The 23,456-nt window shown below is 44.3% G+C and overlaps 1 protein-coding gene across 1 annotated transcript; it reads left to right on the top strand.

The window, feature by feature from the left end:
* The first annotated feature begins 1,998 nt into the window (after window positions 1–1,998).
* EPGN (epithelial mitogen) lies at window positions 1,999–9,026 on the top strand. Its single transcript, XM_042871765.1, has 5 exons — window positions 1,999–2,035; window positions 2,542–2,631; window positions 7,599–7,719; window positions 8,364–8,516; window positions 8,808–9,026. Exons 1-5 carry the CDS (start codon window positions 1,999–2,001, stop codon window positions 8,860–8,862), a joined length of 456 nt encoding a protein of 151 aa, XP_042727699.1. The 3' UTR covers window positions 8,863–9,026.
* Window positions 9,027–23,456: the final 14,430 nt, after the last annotated feature.

Below are 23,456 nucleotides of genomic sequence, written 5' to 3' on the forward strand. Positions count from 1 at the left end.
GAATGTTAGGGGTATCCAGGTGCATGTGCAGGTAATGCTCAGATAATTTAACCCATCATTGGCTCAGATGGAATAAAATTTGCCTGTTCTGCTAACCTTTCTGTGAGATACTTTGATACAGTTTGGGTTGGATTTTTTTTTTCCTTTCTATCTAAAGAGTGGAACAACAGGAGCCTTTTGCGTGTTCATTCATTACCTTTAATTCACCTGTTTGCATTGCTTTTCCAAATCTGTGTTCATTTACTTTGCTTTAGCTAAAAATAGAGTCTGCATTTTTGGTGGAATAACAACTCGAGGCACTTCACTTATGTCACTGGAATGAGTCTGCCTCTGTCATATCCTCCCAGCAGCTTATAGTGCATCCTCAGCTTTTTCTCTTTTCACCTCCCACGAGTGAGTTAGTATGACATAAAGCCAGCAGGACCAAGGTTTCGCTTTGTGGCAAGTTGTTTTCAGAGCTGCCAAATGCATCTGTTCTCCATTGCAATCTGCAGAAGGGTTATGATTCTTATTTCCAGCCTGCAAAGTGCTCGTGTGCCTGGATCAGGCCAGGTGGGGACAGCCGTAGCCTCATCTGCTGCCCTCTTCTTGCCGCACCCACTGCATTGCCCAACGACAGAGCCACTGCTCCCATTCACACTGGATTAAACTCCCATTGTGTAGAAGTATGTTGAAAGGAAGCTCCCTGCTTGGGACTGATAGCAAAGGATCTGCAGGTAGCACAAACGCCAGTCCTGGCAAGTGGGGAGTGCGCAGGCTGCACTCGATCAATGTGCAGGCATGCAGCCATTCAGGATACAGAAGGAAGGGAAAAGCCTCCTGGAATGCAGCCCATGAGCATCAGAACACATAATTAAAGTGTGCATAACCAGCTTGTGTTTTTTCCCTGAGCTTATGAAGTGGTTACACTGAATCCCATACATCACCAAAGAGCTTGGTGCAGAGGGAGAACTCAAGCTGACCGGAGTTGCTAGAGCATCTGTCATTAGGTTTTGGCTAAAGAAAAGATTAAGTTGTGAAAAGGTTTTTTTTTATTTTCTGAAGCTCACAGTGGGGAAACTGAAACTTGAAGTGAAGATAGCAGCTCTCTTGGGGTGAGAGTGAAAAGTTTTGAGGCTGTTGATCTGCTTTTCCATTACTGAACTGGACCTTTCTGGTGATCTGCCTCAGTGCTATGTAACAACATTGCAGAGGGAGCAGTCCTGCTTGTTCTGAGCTGCCTGTGACAAAGGAATTGACAGCTTTTAGGGCTGTGGAGAGTGGCGTTAAGAAACATGTGTATCAGGTATTAAAGACCTACAGGTTCTTAATGTAAAAAGCATGATCACTCTCACTGTGTATCTGCACGGCTCTCCAGGTGGCCACCCTTGCACAGCTCCAGCTGCGATCAAAGCCTTTTGCTGGCAGTCACTGATGGGGAATATCACTGTTATCTCTGTCTGATCACTTATCAGTCTCAGCACGGCTGTTCTCACTGTTCCTTTTCTGGATGAGGAGGAGCTGAAAGTGCAGGAGGAACTAGAGCACAGCAGGGACTGGACCCTGGCTCCTGGTACCTGAAGCAACAGGCTGAATGCTGACCACCCCCCTGGAAGTAATGTAAGGCTTTATCACCGAGGGACCAAAGATCTCATTTTTCACGATATTGTTTGTTTTGCAACCTTCTGGTTTTGCCATATATCATTGATCTGCTCTGTCAGATGCTAGGTCTCTCTAAAACTGCATCTCTGCATGCACAACAATGCCCACGGGTAATAGGAAACTGGGGTTTCAAGAGAAAACCCGATCCCAGTGCTAGATAATAGCAGTTTCCTAAATAAATGTGTGGTTGCCCTAAGGGCTGAGCTTGCTGCCAGACGCACCTTTTTTTGATTGGTGAGAGCAGCAAATGACGCTTCGTGGCGTATAAGTGCAAGAGAAAACACAGCAGCACAGATAAGTGGAGCCAACGAGCACCGGCGAAGGAGAGTTGCAAAGGTGTTAAAGCAGCTGCTTGCCATGGCATTTGGAATGCTCATCTACATTTTGCTGAAAGGTGGGTTTGGAGGGGCTTTTCCATGTCGTGGTATACTGGGCTATCCTAAGGAAGAGTTTAGTCTTTCTGAAATAAGCTATATATAGTATATATAAGTAGGGGTGGGAACCATGGCAATGTGAAGCAGATTTGTTTCACTACTTTTTGAAACTGGGCAAGGTTTGGAAGGATGGAATGGAACCAAGACCTGGCCTAGAGAAATTTCTTTGTTAAATAGGTGCAACATTGTTTGTAGTACATTGCAGGTATCTGTGCCATAAGTTGCATAGGTAACAGAATAGAGAACAGAGTGGATGTGCGTTTAGGGATTCTGCAAATGTTTGTTTTCCCTTCAATCACAATAGTAGCTCTGTAACAAAAGGAGGTTTGAGGCAAGAATTTCCTAAACTGTATTTCTGCACTGCATCAGAAGTGCACAAAATGAGTAAACGTTATCTGGATGAAATGAACCTTGAATAGCCATGCTGAGTTTTCTGTTTCAGTCAGCATCTGTTTGCATTATACAGCAATGGGGGCACTGAGTGAGGAGGCGGCTCTCACTGTTTCATCCCTCAGCACAGAAATGTGGAATAGCTGGACGAAAAACAACACTGAAGGTATTTGTGCTTTGTTCTGTTTATTAATCACTGAGTAAAACGAGATATTTTGAGGCTGTTTGGGATAGATTGCCTGGAATTTTGATGGTTGTTTTTCAGTAATGCCTGGTTTCTGTCTGCCTTCAGTCTGAATCTTTATGCGCTCAAGTGAGAATGCAGCAAACCAATGTAAAGTGATGCTACGTTTATTGCTGTTACTCAGGAGTTTTTCTTTGTTGCAGTTTTGCTCTTGGCTATCACGGCTTCTGCAGCCCTTCTCAGAGTGTTAGCTCTCTTTTCTCTTTCTATTCTGACTGAAATGTGAACTCAAGCTATTTACCTGCCAACATTTGAGCCCAGAACACTGTGTTTAACCTGCCAGCTGCATTCTTGATGTTACTTCAGGTGCTAATGATGTCACTGCTTTGGGGAGAGCCATGCAATCTGGACCTGAGGTTTTGGCAGGTCAGTAAAGGAGGAAAGGATTTGAACTGTGATACTTATTAATGTCTTTGTACTTTTAAAAGAACATACTGCATGCGAATCATCTTGTGCTAATTTTAGGTCATCTGTCTTGCAAGTTTTCTTAGCAGATCCATATGCTGTTTATTTTTCTTGTAACAAGTCAAGCTGCTGTACTCTGTTCTCTTCTTGTATCTAGTTTCTCACAGTGGTACAGTTTTACAGATATGTATGCATTCATCTGTATGCTATAAATGTTACGCTATTACTTTGTGTAGTATAAACACAAACACACGTGTATATATATACAGAAATCAAGTTGCTGTTGATTTTTGACAGCAATAGTTTGACTTAGCAGTACAACACTTGCATGCTGGCTTAATGATTTGTCTGTGATTTGGTTATTTCAGAGCATACAGGAATTTAATGAACTAGTAATATGTGTTGTTACTCCAGAAGTACCCAGTAGTATTTCTAGAAAGCAGGAATTATGGGTCAGATTTTAACAAATAAGAGATTTTTGTTTACAGGAGCACAACCATGACTACAATTGTTCCATGTGTATTTCTGCTAGTTGCAGTTGTGCAAATCAACCAGGTACCCGTACTTCTAGTTAGAGAATGTTTCCCTTGGAAACATCTGGCAAGAAGATGAGAAAGAAATGCCAGAAGGATCACCAAAGAAATTGAATGCCTGGGTAGGACTCACTGGAGGAGCTGGCAGTTTTCTGTGGGAGGTTCATTTGTGCTCAAGGAAGAACAAATCCATTTGCATCTCTCCTACAAGATCATGTCCTGCTTCCTTATTTTACACCTCAGGTGGGCCTGTGTAGCTGTGCCGGGGCTAGGAAATGTTAGGTTCCATGGTCATAGAATCACCAAGGTTGGTAAGGGCCACTGAGACCATCCAATCCAACCATCTAGCTATCCCCACTAGTTCCCGCTAAACTGTGTCTCTCAGTACAACATCTACCCTTTCCTTGAAGACTCCCTGTGATAGTACCTCAACCACCTCCCTGAGCAGCCCATTGCAGCACTTCTGCACTCTTCTGGAGAACAAACTGTTTTTAACATTCAACCTGAATCTCCCGTGGTGCAGCTTGAGGCTATTTCCTTTTGTCCTATCACTAGTTATCCAGGAGAAGAGGCCAATCCCCACCTCACCACAACCTCCTTTGAGGCAGCTGTAGAGAGCCATAAGGTATTCCCTGAGCCTCCTCTTTTAGACAGAACAATCACAGTTCCCTTAGCCACTCCCCATAAGACTTGTGCACCAGACTCTGCACAACTCCATTGCCCTTTTTTGAATGCGCTCCAGGGCCTCGATGTCTTTCTTGTAGTGAGAAGCCCAAAACAGAACAGAGTACTCAAGGTTCAAGTTGGATCACTCACAGGGGAAAATGATGGTTGGAGAGGATGCTTGGCTGGGAGCTGGCTAAGCAAGAATGGAGAATTTCAGGCACAGCTTCAGCTGTGGGAGGTCTTTGTAGCCTTCCTCTACGTGACTGTAGGGAAGGTTCCGACCCTGGATCTGACTCCTTTCTTCCCCTTCTGATGCTCTCATTCTTCTCTGAGCATCATACTGAAGGCTGAGCTGTAGTGGCCTTGGTGGCTCACTCTTCTTGTTGCCACTTGGTCTGTGTTGACGCACCTCGGCTTTCAGGTACCTGCAGGTTTTAACTTCGTGTCATATCTTGCCAGGTGGATCTGTTTGAGTGACTCAATTGCAGGCAGCTGTCAGGTGCTTACACAGCATGCTTGTCTGTCTTTCCTCACGGGACTTGAAAGGCACATGTGTTTGTTCAACAGCTTGCTTAGTATCGAGGTGGATAATATGATAGGAGTTAGCATCATGCTCTGGGATGGGTTAGAAAATCTTTGTTTTTGAGACTCATCATTCTTTTGAAGGTCATCATTTGTACTTTTGCAATGTCCGAATAATTAACACTTAGGATTTGTTCATGTACACATAAGATCAGATCTTGCAACCAAAACTGGACAAAGCTCTTTCTACTGACAACTATGGAGGCTGTGGTCCGTGTAACAAAGTGTTTGTCTCCAGCACTTTCTAGTCACGTTTCTGTTCTGGGCTGACCTTTGTTTCTAAGACAATGTTAACCACCACGATCCACAGGGGAGAGAGGTTTTCCTGCCCACAGGAAAAGGCAGCTTTCCCAAGCAGTGGGTGGATGGGAGGCTGCCATCTCCTGGCAGAAGTGGTGTAAACCAGGAGAGATATTGGGCTGAAGTCTGAGCAGAGGCAACTGCACATTCCACATATCTGACACTTGTATTTGCAACTTTTCCATTTCTTTTTCTTTATGGCAGAGACCTAAGGGCAATACTATGACTATGCAGTAAATGTCTTCTCAGAGCCTGGTGGAAGAGCAGCAGGGATGGGCAGTGAAAGGTTTTACTTGAGGGTCAGGTTGAACTGCTTCATACTGTGTGGTTTGGCCCTGTTGTGCTGGAAGCTGAGGAGAGCCGTGAATGAGTGTGAATGGTTTGTTCCCTGAAGGTCTCGCTTGCAACATTGTGAAAATCAGCCCTTGCAGTTCTCCTGCGTCCTGGATCTCAGCATGCTGCTCTTTGCAAACGTTCTTGCCTTGTGTTTTATCTCGTACTTTCCCCAGCAATTAGCATCATACTCATCATGCTGTCCTGTGGACTGAGTAGCATCATGAATCTCTTCTCATAAGATCAGCCTTGTCTTCCTTAAATCTACCTCTCCAAGGCCTGGTCCTCTCCTGATTGTGCTCTTGGCCAGTGAGCCCAGTGTCTTGGCTGGCATCTCTAGAGTGTGTCTGCAGTGCTCCCATGCCAACCAAATGAGTTCCAGAGCTCTGTATTGGAGCTCATGTGCCTTCACTGCTGGTGGTTCCCTCACAGAGAGCGTGATCCAGGGTTGCGAGTGTGTCTGCCCTGCATGAGGCTTTCTGAGCAGGAACAGCATGCTGGTTCCAGTAGATGGGGACAGGCTAGCAGTTGTAGCCTTGTTACTTCATTACTGTTACTGGGTGTAATACAGAGAACAGGGCATAACCTTCAGCTCCTCCATCAGCACGTGTGTCATTTTGTAACAGCCAAAAATGTGTATCTGGTGGATACCTTCTAGCACTGTTTCTAGCTGTAGGTCTGCTTTATCCCTAGTGTAAAAATTCACAAGCGCATCTTTTTGGTTTTGTTTTTTTTTTTTTTTTTTTTTCTTTTAATCCTTTTCTCAGCCAACAACAACTTTATTTTCAAAATAAGCTGATTTCTACCACTTCCACAGCTTTCCCTGGAAACAAGGAGCTAGTCCATCTGTGCTTTTCCAAGAATTTTTTTTTCCTCTATAAGTCTCTCCAAGTCAGATTTCTCTCTCAGATTTTGGAGGACACTATTTTCAAAGCACTGGTGTTCAATTGGATTAGTAATTATAGTATCAAACCTCTTTGATATCCAAACCAACTTCATGGATGAAGTTGTGAAGTGCCTCAGCAGGTCATAGCACAAAGCAGCTGTTCACCATCACTTGCCATGTTCGGGGTGCAGCTGCGCCAAGGACAGAAAGTCACCAAGCTGAGTACACAGATGGATTGTGGCTAAGGAATGACTCAGACTAGAGTTTGTTAAGGAAATGGGGGAATTGGTCTTACTGCTCCTGAAAAATGTGTCTTGACATCTCGAGTTGACCACAGAAGGGCTGGAGGCATACATATCTGACAGTCTGTTCTTCAGTGTACCATCTCTGAAGCTTGATTCAGCACTTAGTCAGAAGGAGGGTTTCTGCTGCTGCCCCATTGCTTCATCACTGAGCAGACCTTGTCACCTTCCTGCATGATATTATTTTGTTTGTGGTCATCGCAGAAGCCTGGTGTTGGCATATGCTCAGTTAGGAAATCGCCATCAGTCATCTCTAAGACAGTGCCCTGAAATACTAAAGCCCTCAAGTTTAAACACTGAACAGTTGTGGCCCTGGCTTACTCTCACATAGAAAGGCCACATGGGGAGTGCTGATTACTTAAAACCATAACTGGACACTCTGCTGACATAGAACCACGGAGAACCATTCATCACGAAATTGTAGCTGCAGCACTGAGGGACAGGAATGCAATGATTTGTCTAGGGATTGGAAGAAAAAAATAATTCATTGTTTGAATTCTAGCAGGGAAACATGCTGAGAATAATCATATGCTGTTGTTGTATCCTTAACCCCTGATGTTTTGGGATGTTTTTTCTGATGGATTGCACATTGGGTAATACTAGTGTTAGCCAGGGTGAGTCTTCCATATCATTTTTATATACACTCCTCATTAAGAAGTAACTTATTTAGCAATTTGTTCTTCCTCAAAGCCAAATTGATATGTTGCGGAAGTTTGTTCTGATCAGCATTGTGCGAACCATCTTGAGAGACACATCACAGCAAACATATATTGTTTGTTTCTGCAGGAGATGTCTGTTCATCTTGAGTTGTGAAAATACTTTCAAATGCTTTCATTTTTGTACTTCTTCTAGATGTAACATGGCCTTTTTCTGTGTTCACAGCAGACTATGCAGAGCAACCAAGGCTCCTGAAGCTCATGCAGGCCTGTCTGGAAGAACACCACAGTTATTGCATAAATGGGCTCTGTGCTTTCCACAGCGAACTGAGGAAACCCATATGCAAGTAAACAGCATTGCTTTAAAGTATCTTTCTTAGAGAACTGCCAACAGTGGCATTGTTTCTTTGTCTGCCACAAGTTATTATTGGAATTTGACTAATTTTCAGCAAAGCAAAACTTACATGTGCCAGTGAAGTTTTTTCAGGCTTCAAGTTTGGCAAAGTCTGGAGTGCTAATGTGATACCAAGGAAAGGGGAGAGAGAGGTGTTGATTTGATGGTATCTCACATCAGAATTGTGAAGAGGCCAGGATATTTGAAGATGTCAGCTGAAGCTCCATCACTTCACAGCTATTTCCATACCAATCAGAACCATGGTGTGCTTGAGTATCTCTAAAGTACTGAACAACTTTAGAGATCACAGCAGCTGAGGATCAGCAGGGCACACAACTCTTCTTCCACACCCTCTGCTATGAGGGTATGTTTAGATGGTATTTGGTGCTGTGACTGCAGTACTGGAGCTAGCTTTAAACCAGATGGACTGGGACAACTGGTAGTCTTGAGGAAGAGGCTCTGACCAAGCACCACATCCAACCTTCCTAGTTCAGACTCATTCAACATAGTTTAAAGCTACTTAAAACCAGCATGTATTTCTGAAATAGAGAGCAGAAGTTCTCAATAGTTTTCACATGGTATATCTTTATTTTGCAGATGCCTTGCAGGTTACAATGGAGAGAGGTGTGAGCATTTAACACTGAATTCCTACGCGCATAATTCCTATGAGCGCTACATTGCTGTGGGGATTGGCATAGGAATACTCACAAGTGGGATACTTGCAATCATCTACTGCTACGTAAGGAAGAGGTATGGGAAATATGTAACCTTGTTGAATTGATCTGATTTATGGTGGGGAGGACAGCGGAGTTGTACAAGAGCGGTGGGAGTATGTTCTTGTCACTGCTGTGTGATCTTAAAGGCACTGATGCTCAATACTTCTGCTGTCTGTTCTGCCAGTTGTATAGCACAGTACAATGTTACTAAAAGTGGCTTTCATTGGGGCTACTTCAGTGAGTTAAGCAATTAAATTGAGTTCTGTTCAGGCTACTATGGTTTCAAATTTGTCTAATTAAAATGTTACGATGTCTTCTATTTTAGATGCAGGAAATTGAAATCTCCCTACAAAGTCTGCATGGGAGAGACAGCGCTGTGAAGCCCTGGCATCAAAATGCTTACCAGTGTGTCTGTAAACAAGAGGCAGTTCTGTTTCGAGGGCCATTCCATGCAGTCTAGCAATGTCCAAGCCTCGCTGATGGGATGAAATAAAGAGAATGACAGAGTGAGGGCATGATTCTCCATTCTGCTCCTGCAGAACTGATGGGCTCCATTTGCTTCTGAAGAAAGACTTAATGTTTTTAGACAAGATTGCTAGATGAGCGGGTCAAAACAGCGGAGAATACTTGCAGCCTTCTCAATGCTCTCCTGTGCTTCAGATTTGATGAGGGAAGGATTGATTTCTTTCACCTATTTTCAGTCATTTCAAGCCCTACTGGAGTATTCTGCTCTGCTCTTTTCTGTCTTTTTTTGTTCCTTCCCCTTTCTGCTCTGGAGGAGAAAGACCACCTGTTTCACAATGAAACTGTATTCTGAACATCACATGCTGATGAGAAGCTGTCTGGATTCTGCTGTTGCAGTGTTGACTGCCTTTCAAAAGGAACTGGACATCTTTCTGCCAATGGATTATTGAGTGCACTCACGACAAAGAACACAACTCCTCCCAAAGATCATAGGGTGGCTCATTACATTCCTGAAACTTAAAGCAAACCTTGCCTTGTTGTACTCTGATTTCAGAGCAAGACTCTGGTTGCTACAGAAGCTGGAATTATGTTATGAAATTTGCTAGAGCTTTGCCAAGGAAGCAGAACAGCTTTACTCCTTTCTCATATTACATGCATGATGTGATCACTCTAATAAGAAGGAAAGAAATGAGCATGAGGATTTTGTTCCACTCCATCCAGACAGGTTATTTATTATCAGATGCTTGTTTTGCTTCATCTTTACTACAAAGAAGTGCAAAGGCAAGAAGAGAAGATTTTGTTCATGGAGAAGGGAAGAAAATTGGTTCCAATGTTGGTGACACTAACTGTGATTTCTCACTGACATTTGGAGTTACCTGCCAATGCTAATGGGACTGGAGATGGCTCCCAGATACTTTTTTCATTTCAGCTGTTGCAAATTGTAGACACTTCTTCCATGTTTAGTCATCTACAAGGGAAAGACAGTTAGGTACCTTGGCAATCTTTGTTTTGCAATTCACCTAATTTAGGTGAATTGCTGGGAAGTTTAATTTCTTTGTTCCATGAGTTCGTTTTTACCAAATGATGAATATGATCCTTTTATTAAAACAAAAAACAACAACAACAACAAAAAACAACTGTGTATTTATGAGACTACAGTGGTAGTGCTGAAATGTATATGAAAAACTGGCTTTTGCAAGGGTAAATGTGCTTAAGCACTTGGCTGGTCTAAAGTTGGTGGCTTTTCACATGGGGGTTCCTGGTCAGTAGATGAATCCTGAACTGAAATGCCTATTAAAAATTGCGTATCATCAGGAAAGCACAAGTGAGATATCTTCCTCTGAGAAAGTTGTAATTGCTGGTCAGTCCAAAAGAGGAAAAGCTGCAAAACGTTGTCATGCAGGTTCATCTTCTTCTCCTGAATGTCTCTCCTGCTGTCACAGAGCGATGGGTTTTTGTGTATGTGTTTTAACCATTTGTGAATTCTCTCATTGATGTATTTGACTATACAGTAGTGCTTCTTGAAAAAAATTTACTCGTTGCAGTGAGATGCTCTGTACCTAGAGAAAGGCATAGCTACTTTTTCTATGTTTTGATAAATATTTAAGCCAACTGTTGGAAGGTGTGTACTTCAATTAGGGAGAAAGTTAAACACTGTGCAGTGTTTTCTTCTGGTTGCTTTGTGGACTTAGTCAGCTCTGTAAGGGCAGTCTGTAAAAGCTGGTTGGGGTTTTAAACTAATGGAAGAAAAGCTCGAGAGCAGAATGCCAGATGGGCCCCTGCTATGCTAAATGAGACTTGGTGTAAGTGTAGGGAGAGGATAACAAAGAGACAAAGGTGGGGAGAAGGAAGGGATAGGATATCTTTGCTTTATATTTTTTATTCTAAATGGTGCTGAGGCTTCCAGAAGTGGGTTACTCCCCACTTCGGTGCTATATGTGCTTAAGCTGGACCTGGGAGCAGGCTGCCAGCATCTTGCCTGCTCTGGGGGCACCCACCCAGATGATGCTTTCTGTCAGTCTGCACAGTGTTCACAGTCTGTAGCCTATGTGGAAGAAGAGTTGTTGCTGTAGTTCTGAGGTTTTCATCTGGCCAATTGGGTCTGAGGCATCGCTGCAGGAACGACTCACCATTGAGTGTGGCTCAATGCAGTGACCACGCTGAGGAAATCTATGCTGTCTCAGATAGCTTTGTGGAGTTGGCTGTGCTGAGCCCTGCCTCCATCAGTGACAGATGCTGCCTGGCTGGTATTGCCTGCTGCTGCTTACTGTGCGGAATTTCCTGCAGAACTGGCCTGGCAGAGGAGTGGGACCATCTTTCCTGCCTTGTTTATCAGACTCCTGTAATGGCACACAGTTGGAAGCTGCACATGCCAAGAATGCTCTCCTCTTTAGGAGAAGACCCTGTGATATTTGGCTCCTGGGCAGTCTTGTGTCAGGCTTACTGGGGGCGGCAGCAGCTCAGTAGAACTGACAGACAGACGCTAAAGGCTGAGACTGCCTTCCCAAAGGCCAACAGCACCTATGATCTGATCCTGGCTGCTGGAACCACACTGCATTTTCTGGCAGTGCATCACTCCAGCCTGTCTGTCCTCAGGCCATCAAGTCCTGTCCCTGCTGCACAGGTGCCTGCTCTCAGCATCTCGGCATGTTTGTTGCTACTAATGATGGGGCTCAGGTACCTGTCCAGTAGCTAACACTCATTTCCATCTGAAACATCTACATACCCTGCAGTTTTCTTACCCCTGCAAGGTCCCCTTAAAAGAATGGGGTACAAACCTGTGGGAAAAATGTCTGTCCTTGCAAAATAATATTTGTTATGGCAGAACAGCTGCTGCTTGTGCATATTAAAATAACTCACCTGAAGAGTGCTGATGTGTATGGCATAAGGCCACCTAGTGTCAAGTCTGAGCCATATGACACTGGATTGTGTCCTAAGAATGCTGTCTGCAGACTGAGCCCATTGTGTATAGGGTCTCCAATGGTTGTGTTCCTTGGGAACTCCTGGCTCAGAGCAAACAACTTCATGGCTGTCTTGAGAAAGGTCAGCTTGACAAACAAGAAATGCACAGGTGGAATGTGCAGGTTATCGCTAGCATCTCAAAGCCTTGGGTGGCCCTAAGCTGTGATTGAATATGTGGACCTGACAACAGAGAGACTGGAAGTGCTGCTTGCACAACTCTGTAAGTACTCTGAGCAGTGGAGCACCGATGGCACCTGCAGTGATGTGCATACACGTCACGTTAGCCTGGCTCTGAGGAGGAAAGCACCTGTAGAGGTCTCCATTGTACTGTAAATCCAGGAAATCATTCAGAACTCCTTTATGACCCAGTTAACAAACAAACAGAGAGAAAAAAAGAGTGCAGGTACTCATTAAAAGCTCGTTGTATGTAGTTGTTAATTATCATGACAACAATAAAATCTTGTACTATGACAAGACTCTGGCTGCTCCTACTCTCGCTGAATTGCAGGAGAGCGAGAAGGCTCTGTGAGTAGCAGATTTTGGTGAGCAGAAGGACATGTGACAGAACTGCTGATGCCTCTGGTTTGACCAGAAGAGGAAGATACTGATTGTGGTGTTGCTTGGAGAACTGTTCTTCCTAGCCCGTTTTGGAATGGCTGTGCAGAGAGAAGGAGCACCCACCCACTGGAGCTCTGGCCCAGACTCCTGAGTGGAGAGCTATGTTTCACTCAGTTCATGTGCTCGTGGCCATGTAGGCAGGTAGACCCTTGCAAGAAAGGTGAGGTTGGATAACGACAGTGAGAGAACACCTCTTCTGGAGGAAGTCAGATGGAACAAGAGGAAGGAAACAATCCTGGGAAAGCAAAGTCATTAGACTTAAGTGCCATAAGGCAAAGCACACGTGTAGATCCTAGGCCCTCAGGCCACTCAGCCTGGACCCAGGTGGTTGTAAGGGAAACAGCAGAGGTGTAGTACCTGAAAGAGACCAAAAGAAGCCCCCCTGGGGCAGGGCTGCCATCTGCTGGGTTTCTCACTAGTGAAAGGATGGAAATCTGTTAGCACTTTTGGTCACTTTTCCATAGCCCAAAATCTAGATCTTTTGTCTTCCTTATTTAGTTGGATAAATGCTCTCATAGAAAAGGAAGTCAAAATGTAGGCAGGAACACAGAAAAAAATGTGAGTGTAATACCCCTTGTCATGGAGTTTTCCTTGCAGCTCATTTGTAAATGTTGGTTATGGTCTGTGTCTGGCTGTTACATCTGCACAGGAGCAGCAGTTCCCTCAGCCACCCTGAGGCTGTTGTGTAGCCAGTCCCAAAAGATTTCTGTCTGGATTGATTCAGACAAATTAACATTTCAATTTAAGGAAGAAAGGAAATCAAAAATTTGCCAGAGAATTTCACAAACCAGGGCAAAAGCAGTTTTAAATGCTCACTATACAGTTCAGCTCTGGAGTTCCATCTTTTGGGAGTTTTCCATCTCTTTTTTTTTTTTTTTTTTCCCCCCCACTGTGACAATAAGGCCACCTCTGCAATTGACTCAGAGCTCTGGGATTTTCTGCTCTCCTCAGTGCTGCTGTGCAGATGCCTCTCTGTAGCTCCTTCTGAGAAACAGCATAGCCAAGGCTGTGACATGAGCAGACAGCACCATGCTTTGCGAGAGCATCTGACTAACTCAGGCAAAGCTAATTTGTTTGACATCATCTCTGTACATAACGCTAAGTTTGTTTGTGTCTCATTGTTATGAAAAATCCCATGGTGAACCACATGTCATTGACTTCTGCCAGCTGTTTGACAGAGCTCAGTGGCAGATGTGAATGAGCACTGCTCCAGGAAGCTGTCCAATAAATACTAATCTCAATTTGGAAGGCTATGTGCCAACCCATAGGCTGAGCAGGTTGCTGTGGTGTCTTTGCATAACAGGGAGGACCTGGTGTGTTCAGGGCATCCCTGGTTTGCTAATCTGCAAACAGCCAGATCATGCTGTTTTTGGCTAACAGTTCTTGTGCCTTTTTCCCCTCTTTGAGACTATGGCATCACGTGCTCGTGTCATGAAATCATAGAACTACAGTATCATTCAAGTTGGAAAAGACCTCTACGATCACCAGATACAACCAGCAACCTATCCCCTCTATAGCCATTGACCATGTCCCTCAGAGCCACGTCTCTGTGGATCTTGAACACTCCCCCAGGGACAGTGACTCCACCACCTTTCTGGGCAGCCTCACCACTCTTTCTGAGAGGAAATGTTTCCTAACATCCAACCTGAGAAGACTGAAGGAATGTCTGTCTGAAGGATGATGTTCAGCAAGCAAAACATGAGGAAGGTGCCACGTGACCTTATCTGCATCGGGTCTTTTTGGAAATCCTTAGCATCTCACATGTTGGTTTGTTGGATGCAGTCGCTGCAGTTCTGGCACAGCACCTGATGCAGTGTTGGTGTTGATCTGCATGCCCTTATGCTGAATAACACAGATCTAGAAGAATATCCAGCCTGCTTTAATACTGTTTTTTTTTTTCCGGTAAGGAAAATAACTGCAGGCACAGTTCCCAGCTGAGTGCCTGGTGGCTGTGCCATGGCATTCAATCCTTTTGCCTAACTTCAATTCAGATCCGGGTCTATGCACAGAAGCAAGACCAGTGATGGCTGTGATAGATGGAGTGGTGGCTGTGGAAATCTCCAGGTAGGAATTTCTACCAATTTCTCTTGCAGATTTCTCATGGCAAGGGGCAGAACTGTGAACTTCAAGATAAGCATGAATATGATGTGAAATGTGAGCTGAGCCTGGCAAAAGGCACTGAGCTTAATGGACCTGTGAGATTTGTAACTTCCCAACTAATCCTGTAAAACAAATCAGGAGAAACTGGACTGTATGTTACAAAGCAGCAGACTCCCAAGGAGCTGTAGGACTGGAAATTCTCCTGCTCTTTCCCCTCGCCTTGTTAATGCTTCTTCTGACTTTTTTGGTGGCACGTTCGTGATTTCTCATGTGCAAATATGTTTGAATGTTCTCTTCCCTCAGGCACTTCTCAGCCATCTGAATGCCTTCCTCCATCACCAACTGCTTTTTCCATCAAGATTACAGCAGCAAAAAATGTTCTATGTGGGCTGGGTGCTCCCCTGTGCATGAAAAATATGTGCAGGAGCCAAGAAACACCAGGAGTTTCTTCCTGATTGTTCCAAATAAGAATGGGCAGTGACGCAGGCTGGGGAGATGACCTTGCACACATATATGCATGTGCTCTGGAATGGGCACAGAAGTGCCCATGAGCTCAGCAAAAACATACAGTCTAGGGGTAGCTGGACTGGGCTGTGTGGCCCTGGGTGTTACCCAGGGCAGTTTGTGCTGGGTTGACCTCTCAGTTCACTGAGGCAGAGGAAAGATACACCAGTGTGGGAAACAGCTATAAACTGCTCAGGTGCACTCTTGTAATTCAGGTGCCATTTTCAAACTACAGCATGGAAAGTCCTGACAGAGTTATTCAGGCACCATTTAGGGTTAGTTTGGTTGCTTTTGGAACTATTAAGTGTCTGTGAAGTGTAGAAATTGAATGTCTCCATTGGAAGTCTCTTAAGAGAAATTATCTTAAGGTGGGCATCTGGGATTCCCCTGGTAGCTCTGGCCTGACTCCCAGCTCTGCTGCAGCAAACCTCCACTGACTTAAATGGATGTGGTCCTGGGCTACCTGCATTGTCTGCATCCTTGGGTGTTCAGTCATTTCTGTCTTTTGAGTGCTATGGGATTCTTAAGGTGTATGTTTTTCTTTTTCCTTTTTTTTTAAATTATGAAGCAGCATGGGACGTAGGAGGAGCATGATAAGAGGTGCAGTAATTCAGAGGTGGAAGTGTGTTCTCCATATTCTTGGAAGGTTAGAAACCCCAGGTGGAGGACGGAAGTATTTTTCTAAATATGAGGATAGTTTGGAAAGAGCCTGCCAAAATGCTGCTCATTTTCCTACCAGCTTCACTAGGCTTTGGAACAGGCGAGTGGTGGCTATAACGCTGGAGAATCCAGGAGCATCTGCTGTGTGTGTGCTGTTTCCGCCTCTCCTATTCCTACAAATTGACATGGAAACATACAGTCCAATATTCAAGAAGTCTAATGTTCTATCCATATGTAAGATAGAGCAATTCCAATTTTAATGCCCATGTATAGCCTGTGCTGGTTCAAAGCTAAGGTGCTGACTAACATCCCAAGGATTCTGATAATATTGAATAGCAAGTTTGTCTTTAGTTTCTTGCAAAAATATCTGTTCATATAGAGCTTGATATCACACAGATGTGAAAAAACAACTCTACGGAAACCATGGTCCTGAGAACCTCATACATGCTTTGGTCTGGTTCCTGCCCTTGGCTGCCAACAATGGGTCAGACCGGTGTGCAAAGTTCTGCACCTGTGTAACAGCTGTAGCAAAGGATGCAGCACAGAGCCCCAAATGCCTCCTAATTAATGACTGCTGACTGCTACATGCAGAGGTAGATCCTCTGTTTTCAGCCAGAGCAGAAGTCAATGACACATGGAGCTTTTTCATGCCCTACACAAAATCTTGAGCCCACAGATTAAACTTCGCAGAGGATTATAGCCTTATGCAAAATGATACTGTCATACAAATAAGGCAGAATTACAATTCCATATGATATATATATATATATATATGTATATATATGTGTATATATATATATATATATGAAGATCCAGACAAGGGTTTCCACACCTCATGAAGATTTGGATAGTAGCTTCAATACAGGTCTACCTCATGTAGACCTCCCAGCTCTCCCACTTCTTGTAAGGCAACAGGCTGACAGGGTTCAAGGTTCAAGGCATGAACTGCAGGCTTACCTGCATGTGCTAAGGGGGAGGAGGCAGGCATAGGAAGAAAGCAAAGCTTGGTTCTTCTCTGAGAGCACCATGAAATCTCCCAGCTGGCAGTGAGTGTATCCAAGCGACAGAGTGGTGGCTACAAATTGAACCTCCACATACACCACAACATCTGCCTTTGCTTTGCTGCCTGCCTCCTTTAGCTCTCCCACCCCCAAACAGCCAAGGGGCAGTTTCAGGTATTAGTGATTTAAACCAAATGGTTTTAGGAATGCTTTGCCCCTCTGCAGTTTTCATCAAATGCACTGTGTTATGTTAGCACCTGGTGGCTGCCAATTTGGAATGTTCTGTTGTTACTGGGACTGTGCATACTCCCACCATGGTTGCCTCCAACTCCCAGTCTCCTTTGCTTTTGAAGGCTTACGTCAGACTTTTAGGCACTATTGAGTAGTACTGTTTCTGTTTATCAATTTGCCAGGTAAGGAAAAGGTGAGCAATTTTAATGCTTTAAATACTTCTCATATCTCTTCAAGGGCATTGAATTAAATCATTTCTTAGCTAGAGATACACTCACAGTGGGTGTAAGTTAGTTTCCTCCTGATTTATCTGCAAAGCTATCTGAAGTGTAGCTGAGTTCATAGTGCAATACACAGAACAAGTGTCATCAGGGCTTCACAATAATATACTGTATCACAGTATTCTGTGATATTCTTAGGACTTGCTCATGTGCTCGAGTAACATTGAATGTTAGATCAATTATTATTTCTTGAATGCTTTGCTGTTACCTGACCTTAACCGATCACAGCTGTTGTCTGGAGCTACAGTTCCTTAAGGCACTAGTGTTGGAGCTGGGGATGTGCTGTCAGACTGCTCTGTATCAATGCAAACCCAGCAGTGGGCTGTTCATGCTTGTGCTAGAAATGGCAGTTTACGGGCAGATCCTTACTCATTGACCACCAAAATGTCCTCTTCTGCAACACTCAAGGAAGTCCCAAGAAAATTTTAGAGAGACAGACTTTTTCCACATGTATGTGCTAGTCTGGACACTCACATGTCCCCATCTCTGTTTAGCTGAAGGGAAGTTTCTGTGAAGAACAAAAGGTAATGCAACAAACAAACCCTCTGGGTAAGGCATAGCAATGGGAATTTAGAGCTGTGTAATTCCCTTGCTATCGCTGAACATGGAAAATGATGACAAAAATAGTGCTTTATTTCTTTGATTACTTGTTCTCCAGGAAACAATCTGAAGATGTACCAACTCCAGAATCAATGTGTGGAAGCTAGGAAGTACAATCACTGGTGCATGCAATTAGAATCATAGAATCGTTTGAGTTGGAAGGGACCCTTCCAGGGTCATCCAGTCAACTCCCCTGCAATGAACAGGACACCTACAAGTAGATGGGGTGCTCAGATCCCCTCCAGCCTAACTCTGAATGTCTCCAGAGATGGGGCATCCATTACCCCTCTGGGCAACATGTGCCAGTGCCTCTCCACCCTCACTGTAAAAAAACTTCTTCCTTACATCCAATCTCAATCTCTTTTAGTTTGAAACAATTTCCCTGTGTCATCTCACAACAGACCCTGCTAAAGAGTCTGTCCCCTTCTTTCCTATTATCTGTCATTACATACTGAAATGCTGCTCTCAAGTCTCCCCAGAGCCTTCTCATCTCCAGGCTGAACAGCCCCAGCTCTCTCTGCCTGTTCTTGTAGAAAAGGTGTTCCATGTTCCATCCCTGAGGTCGTTTTAGTGGTCCTCCTCTGGATGTACTCTAACATGTCCTTGTGGTCAGAAATGGTCATGCAATGTTAACACTGAAGTTTTAGTAAGAGAAAGACATTGCAGATGAGCGTATACTAAACTGGTCTATCGTGAACTTGGAAATCCACAGCTGATGGATTTCCAATGGATATTTACAAATTCTTAGCATCCTGTTTATGAAAACTGTAAACAATCGAAGGCCATTGCCTGGAGGCTCCAACCTTATTTAGATCTACGTAAAGGACAATTCCCACATTTGCAATGCAGTCAGCGATGCTGGCATGTCACATGGTTACTGCACACGGTCATCAGAGTTGCTCCAGTGTAATCAGATGCATGCCACCGTGTGCAGTGCATTGTGTAAGAGTGCTCTATGAGAGAGGAGAGAGAGAATTGCGCAGAGACCTCTTTTCTGATGTAGCTAACCCACGTGCCCTTTAAAGGAGTTGATTTGGAAAGACAGGCAATTAGCTTTGCATGCAGTAGTCCTTCCTGGAAATTGCTCTCCTTGGTCCACGCAGGGGAATGTTACGAGAACAAAGCAGGGAGGGCTGGGAGGTGTGGATGGAGCAAAAAGTTGGGTTGTTTTCTGCATGAGCTCTGCTGCCTGGCATGTTCCACCTGAGCACAGGCCATCTCTGGTGCTAGCTTAATGCTCTGTGCTGTGATTGATGTCAGGCTGCCTGTACACCTGGTTGGGCAGGGTGGATTAATCTGGGTGTGGAGCTGGAACATGTGTTATGTATGAAGGGGTGACCGCAGCTGTAGGCATGCTGAAAGTTGGTGGCTGAAAATCCTGAGCATCCAGTGCACAGCCTCTATTTGGAATCTTACAAAAATTAAAAGAAATTAAAAATAAAAGACAAAACGTTCTTTGTGTGATGCCTGCTTTCTCTGAATATCTTTCAGAGGGACCATTGTTGCTGAGGAATTGAACTGGATTCAGAAAACTGTTCTGTAGCTTTGTCCAGTGTTTCCCAGAGTGCATTCTTCCTCACCCAGGATTTCATCCTTAGCTTCAGCTCACACTGGAATGGAATGAGGTGGAAGGAAATCAGTGTTGGAGCAAAGAGGCCCTGTGTGGGATGAAGCGCTCCACCCTTCTCAGCTGTACAGAGGCCAGCAGCTTCTCCCTGCAGCTCCCCATTGGTACCCAACCCATGACCCAGCTTTCTCATCCCTTCCTTCTGTCCATCACCTAGAGATCATCCTCAGGGATGTGTTCAGACTGTGGATGGGAGGGGAAGGTGACTGAAAGATGATTTCAGTTACTCTTGGTCATTCCCACCCAAACTCTGGACTTTTCCACATAGCATGTGACTCACCGCTGGCTCTTGGAGCCGGTGATGTGAAATTCACAAAGACCAAAGAATATGGGGTTCTATTGCAGGTTGCACTAGCAGAGTGAAAATACAGAAGGGAAACATCCTGTTGAGTGCTTAGATCCCAAGATGATCCTGGCCAGCTCCTCACCCTCCAGCCACACTTGCACAGAGCGTGATGCCAGCATCCTGGCTCCAAGCAGACACAAACAAGGTTGCTCTAGCTCAGCCCAAGGGAATGCTGTGATTTGTTTTTGCTCAGGTTGTAGGGGAGCTTCATTGGGCACTACAGTGTCCTACTTTGCAATGTGACTGTGGTGATGAATTGGGCACCACATTTATGGGTTCCCTGGGGCGGGCTGTCTCATCATCCCTCCATGACAACACTGCTCCAATGATGGCCTGATCCCGACTGCTTTCTTTTTGGTCACTGCAGTAATAGTAATGATTAACAGTAATTATAAGAACAGTAATAGGAGTGTCCCATAATGCCAGTGGATGGGGGAATTCCACTAAGTGCATCTGCTCTCGTGCCTAGCAGCCATCACTGGGCCAAACAAATACACCGCGGACCTGTGCCTCTTTCCTAGGTTCTGCGTTGGGAATGTGTGCTGGCTGATCTAGTTCCAGTGAATTGCTGTTTACTTCATCATCCCCAGCACCACACCTCATGCTGAGAGTGCCCATCTCTGTGCACATGGCCAAGCGTGCGAGTGGCACTCACCACTGAGTCACAGACAAAATGTGGAGGCCACAGCAAGCTGTCTCCTTCCCTCTGATGGTTGCACTCAGAGCATCTTCCTTGACCTCCGCCTTCCCTAGGCTGTCCACAGCAAGGATGCAGGAGAGGAGAGAAGGGCAATGGTGCAGAGCCCACAGCTGGGGCTAAGTGCTGTGGAGAAAGCCAACGGGAGGCAGTGAGTGCAGCTGAGTCACACCACCTTGCAGCAGTGGCTCTCTCTGCCATTTCTCTGTCCCCAGAGGCTTGCTGTGCTCAGAGCCATTGAGCAGAAGTGCCACGAGCTTGGCTGCCAGCAACACACTGTCATGTCTTGGTATGCTTGCTGTTTGCTAACAATAAAATGCATTTAGATCACGAGGAAGGCAATTAAAAAATGTGGCATCATGCTTCTCTAAGCCTTTGCTGTATGCACGCACGAAAGTATCAGTTGTGAGACCAGGTAAAGAGGGGGAAGGCAGAATGGCTTGTAGCTTAGTTCTTGCCACCCACTGAGGGGAAATCACTCCACTTCCACCTTGGTCCTGCTCACAGTCTTAACAAATAATTAGGTGCAAAGAATCCAAACTGACTAAATTCATGGATGGAACCTGGTTCAGTGCACCCTTCACATGGGTACAAATACAGGTTTGCTTAGCAGCATGTCAAGACAGAAGCCATGAAAAGATCCTGTAAATGAAAGAAGCTGCCACCTCCTTGGAGGCGAAGGAACCACTTTGCAGAGAGCTATCATTAGGAAAGGGAAAACAGCAGATGAGCACTAAGGAGCTCTTCCTGCCGGCGGCATGTGTTGGGACACTCAGGAGCTGCTCAGAGGAATGGAAATTTCCTATATGCCAGCAGAATGAAAACCTGCCTTTGCCTTTACCTTTCCATCTTCTGAGATGCATCAAGATAGATGGGACTTAGAGTTCTTTTGTTCACTGTTTCTGTTTTTATTTCAATTTCTGCTTAATGCTGGCCCAAGAAGTTGCCCAAGAACCTGCTGAATTTGAGGTGATTCTTATTTTAAACAGGAGCTTTGACCTCACCCCACATTTCCAGGAAGAGCCACTTTCAGCCTTGGGTTAGCGTTTTGAACTCTCATCATTTATAGGAGAGCGTGGTTGTTTAAGTACACTGGCCCTAAATGATTCATCACAGACGTAGTAGATTTGAGTCTGACCTTTCTATAGAGTAAGTCTGGCTCAAGACTTTTTCCTTACTCCATTTCCTGCAGTCTATCTCAAGTATGGATCCCAATTAGGTATATCCCTTCTTACAGTATCTGTGGTCATGGTTTTCACCTTTTTATTTCTCGTGTAAAGTTATCCAGTGCTTCAAGGCAAGGTTGTGATTTTCTTCTCTTTTCAAAAACACTTTGTAACAAAAATATGTTGCTTTTGGAAATAGGTGGTATTCTCAACAGACAAAAAGCAATGCAGATCAGTAGCTACAATGGCAGTGTGTAAAACTGGATGTGGGTTTTACAGAAAGTAGGAGTCATCTGTCATGTATGGATTTGGTTATGCAAGAACACATACATAAAGTGACAGTTCACTATTAGGAATGCGCCTGTTTTCTTCTACAGCCAATCACCATGAAGAAATGCACTCTCAAGCAAAGGAAAATGTACATCAAACTTCTGCTTTTCCCCTTGGATTCATGGGATGTAATGAATCTGCCTTACATTGGATCCATTGGTGCAGGAAGGTGCTACCCAATGTGAAGAGTAGCAACTGGAACATTAACTCTTAGAGTGTGTACAGGCAGTATCCAAACAGGCACCTCCACGTAGTGGAAGAGGATGGTGAAACGTGAAAGTGGGGATGGCTGATGTGGAAATATACACCACAAGACAGAGAAAATTACAGAAAGGTGAAGCAAAGATCTGTATGTGGTACTTCTTGCCCACAGATTCAAATCTGAAAGAGGAAATTCCAATGAATGGCTTCAATGGTGTCAGTGTTACCTGGTATCTGGATACCGGTACAGAACTATAATTAAATGCTCTCTTTTCAGAGGATAAATCACACAGGAATTTAAGGGTGAAATTAATTATAAAGTGGAAGTTCTGCAATGATGTTACTTTTAAGGCATCCTGGAAAATGCCCACATGCAGAAACGTTTTCCTATGATTGCAATTACTTCCTTTACTCACTGTGAGCCCCAAAAGAGCAGACAATAAAGTCCTTAATAAAAGGGATCAGCCCCAATTAAAGAAGCAACAAAAGCAGTCATGTGGCATCAGAAAAGCTACCACCTGCTCACCTTAATGCAATGAAGTGATCGTATTGGGGCCATAGTGCTGCAGGGACAAAAATGAACTTGGGAAAAGATTCAGGTTACATTATGTTCTACTTCCTCACGAAGTGAACTTCGGTTGCATGCAGCTATTTTGGTGCCCAATCTTGCCAACTCTTATGTTTGCATAGTTAACAGGCTATGCTGACGTAACACAGTAGTAACACATTGAGCTTTTTACTTTCAGCATCTCCACGCTTCTGTGGATCTAAGAAAGCGCTCCCAAAAAAAGCAAAAGAGTGACTTGTAAGCATCAGATCTGTTCCCAAACTCCCCAAATTCATGTGTTTATTACTTAGAACTGGAACCTGAGCATGGAGACATGCTTTGTCATGTTCTCCAGTATCCTCTGTAGTGAACTCTGTTGTATTAATAACACTTGCGTAGTAGAGAAACTATGAATATGGGAGTTATCAACTATTTAATTGCACCTTGATATCAACAGTCACATTCCTTGCACTATGAGGTAGGCTTATCAGTTCCGTAATAAATAGGATATAACCTTACCATTTTTGATGAAGAAGGTAATGGTGTTGCTTTAAAAGGAAAAGAAACAGCTCCCACTGCTGAGCAGTTCAGGCAAAAACCATTTCATCTGTCACAAACGCGTATAGAGAGATGTGGGGT

This window comes from Lagopus leucura, unplaced genomic scaffold (assembly GCF_019238085.1).
Source record: "Lagopus leucura isolate 7727_CA_CO unplaced genomic scaffold, USGS_WTPT01 Super-Scaffold_100004, whole genome shotgun sequence".
In the NCBI taxonomy this organism is placed as follows: domain Eukaryota; kingdom Metazoa; phylum Chordata; class Aves; order Galliformes; family Phasianidae; genus Lagopus; species Lagopus leucura.